The 2,556-nt window shown below is 38.8% G+C and overlaps 2 protein-coding genes across 2 annotated transcripts in view; both read right to left on the bottom strand.

Annotated features, from left to right (window-relative positions):
• Positions 1 to 242: 242 nt before the first annotated feature.
• Positions 243 to 2,316, bottom strand: LOC107576196 (protein capicua homolog; the record flags this gene model as incomplete). The annotated part of the gene is made up of 4 exons (XM_016262429.1): positions 2,145 to 2,316; positions 1,887 to 2,047; positions 716 to 903; positions 243 to 632 (listed from the first exon to the last, which is right to left on the bottom strand). Coding segments are annotated over exons 1-4 (847 nt in total), but the record flags the coding sequence as incomplete, so codon positions are not given.
• An 82-nt stretch (positions 2,317 to 2,398) lies between these two features.
• LOC107576194 (protein capicua homolog) overlaps positions 2,399 to 2,556 on the bottom strand; it is a 19,797-nt gene continuing 19,639 nt past the window's right edge. Inside the window, exon 6 of the mRNA XM_016262428.1 lies at positions 2,399 to 2,436. Within this exon, the coding sequence (XP_016117914.1) occupies positions 2,399 to 2,436 (38 nt within the window). The remainder of the gene's footprint in view (positions 2,437 to 2,556) is intronic.

Here is a 2,556-nt window from a genome sequence, read left to right as displayed (position 1 = left end):
ATATATATATATAATAAAATGTACATTTATTTTACATTGTTCTTTTTACATGCACTTCATTTAGTAACAGTGAATTGTGCATATGCAACTAACTCTAAACCAAACCCTATTCCTAATCCTGACCTTACAGTAAGTAAGTTTTTAATTATTACTCATTATTTCAATGTATAATTTCACTGTAACAAGGACACACCTTAACTTAAAGCCAAATTAATAACTGAAATGAATGAGGTTACATTTACCTTTATGTGTGTGCTGCACCGATTCCTCCAAACCGCTAGGTGGCGTTTGATGTCCATCCTTTGACACCACCAGGTCTCTCTGTTTCTCCATCTCCTTCCTAGATTCTGGTCCTCTCTCGTTTTCCATGTGCATGTTTACCTGAGACTGCAGCTGCGCGTGTGGTTGCGCAGCTGCGGCTGAGGGGGTCTTCTCTTGAGGCGATGAGGATGATGCTGGAACTGATGTGGAACTTGCTGTGCTTTGTGGCAGGGCTGTCACTGACACAACTCCTCCGGCTAAACTGACGCTGGGGTAAATGGCGGTCACAAGTTGACGGGTGGCCGTCGAGGCTTGTGCAGGTTGTGCCAGTCCACTCGGGGGCGGGCATTGAGCCAGGAGAGGTGGCTGACCTGTGGTAGAAATTTGATGATGTTTGTCATGCAGTGTTAAATATGTGTTGATGGTTGAAAGAACTCTCAGTTATAACACTCACTTGCAACAATAGGTTGAACCAAGGCCTGACTGGCTGGGGCAATTGCAGTGAAGCCAAGGGTCGCCACTGGAGATCGCAAAAAAGATGGACCCGCAGATGATGGGGTCTGGTGGGTGGAAGAGACTGCAGGTGTTGAACCCAATGGCAAAGGAGCTGCAACTCCAGGAGTTGACTGGACATATGTGATCCTGTGCAACAAAAGCACAGCAGAAGTTAGATTTGAGACACGGTGACTTTTCCCAAGTAAGACATGTATCTGGATCTCTCTTTACACTCCTGTCAAAGAAATAAACTCCTAAACCTAATTACTAAAATCAGAGGATTAACAATTTATAAAATGGTATAAAAGTGTTCATTTTTACACCATTATTTTAGTTTTAGACAGTTTGTGTTTTTTGACAAAAAAGTCCTTTCAGTGTAGATATTTAGTTGCATCATGCCATATTCAAAACTGTAATTAATTTCACTTAGACTGAAATGGCATATAATTTTAGAAATGACAATTATTCATTCCATAATTATCATAATCCTTTTTATTCCATTTTTGTTATCAGTGACAAACTTTTTTTTTACTTTTTTCCGAGTAACATATTTGTCAGTAATTTTCTTATCATTTGGTGCCTATGATTAAAAATTAAAATATTTAATAAAATAAAAAAATGAATAAAAAAAAAATACATATATATACACACACACATATACATATAAAATACATTCTTAAAACATTGTTAAAACAGTGCATTGCATTAAATCTTGCAGTGTTATTTTGTAACAGTATGACCGTATTAATAGCATGTTTTCAGTAAAATCCTTTAATTATAGTCCTAATTATGCATCTTTTTCATTCCATCTTAAGATAGTTACTAAATTTTTTAGTTGACAAAAGTTTTTAACGTTTGACGCCCATGGTCAAAATTCATTTATTATTATATATAAGGCAAAGAAATAATCTTCATTTTTGTTATTGTATAAAAGAATATAAAGATTTTTGTCTTCTAATAAACAAACAGCGTTAGTACATTGTTAAATCAGATGTTGCTTGAGGACCAACAAGGATGTTGATCCAGGATCATGTCCTACTTGACACAGTCACTAGAAGTTTAGACTGTGTTATGTTTCAGTGCTCAGATGTCTGGCAGCAGTTTTAAAGAGACAGTGGGAAGTAAAGTACCTTGTAGGTGGTGGCGTCAAGAGCACCGTCTGAGGAGGGTAGGGCCCAGGGGCCATGACAGTCGCCGTTGGCATAGAAACAGGAAACGAGTTGCCGGTATGCACTGATCCTCCAGGATGCACATTTGCTTGGACCACAGGCATTGGTGCAATTTGAATGATCTGAAAAGCAAAGAAGCGCATGAACCCGAGACATCTGTTGCAAATACAATAAATGCTTCTTGTCCATGTAGCGGGATAGTAACTTGAGCCGATCTACCTTACTTCCTGGTTGAGTCCCATTTTGAACAGGAAGGGGTGGACCCACCAGGGAAATTGGCTGCGGAGGTGTAGATCCTGTTCCGACTGTTGCCATGGGAACCAACATCTTGCTCTGCAAGACTGGGGACTGCGCTTGAACTGTGTAAAGAGATGAAAAGGACTGATATAGTAGAGACCGAGAATAGACTTGATAAACTCATTTCCCTAACACTGTGTGCATAATCCTGATCCTTGTAAGCTTGGGAAACCTCATTAAATCTGTTGAAAAGCATCAATAAAGCTCACATTGCCTTGGATGAGGACACATCAAATAATATATAGGGTTCCCACATGTTTTGAAATGAATTTCACTGACTTGTTCATGAATGAGTCATTTGTGAAATGGTTCGACTGAGTCAATGAAAAGAACC

The sequence above is a fragment of the Sinocyclocheilus grahami genome, unplaced genomic scaffold (genome assembly GCF_001515645.1).
Source record: "Sinocyclocheilus grahami isolate Dianchi unplaced genomic scaffold, SAMN03320097.WGS_v1.1 scaffold3326.1, whole genome shotgun sequence".
NCBI classification, from domain to species: Eukaryota; Metazoa; Chordata; class Actinopteri; order Cypriniformes; family Cyprinidae; genus Sinocyclocheilus; species Sinocyclocheilus grahami.
Note: the sequence above shows the minus strand (reverse complement) of the source record. Positions and strands in the feature narration are given on the sequence as shown.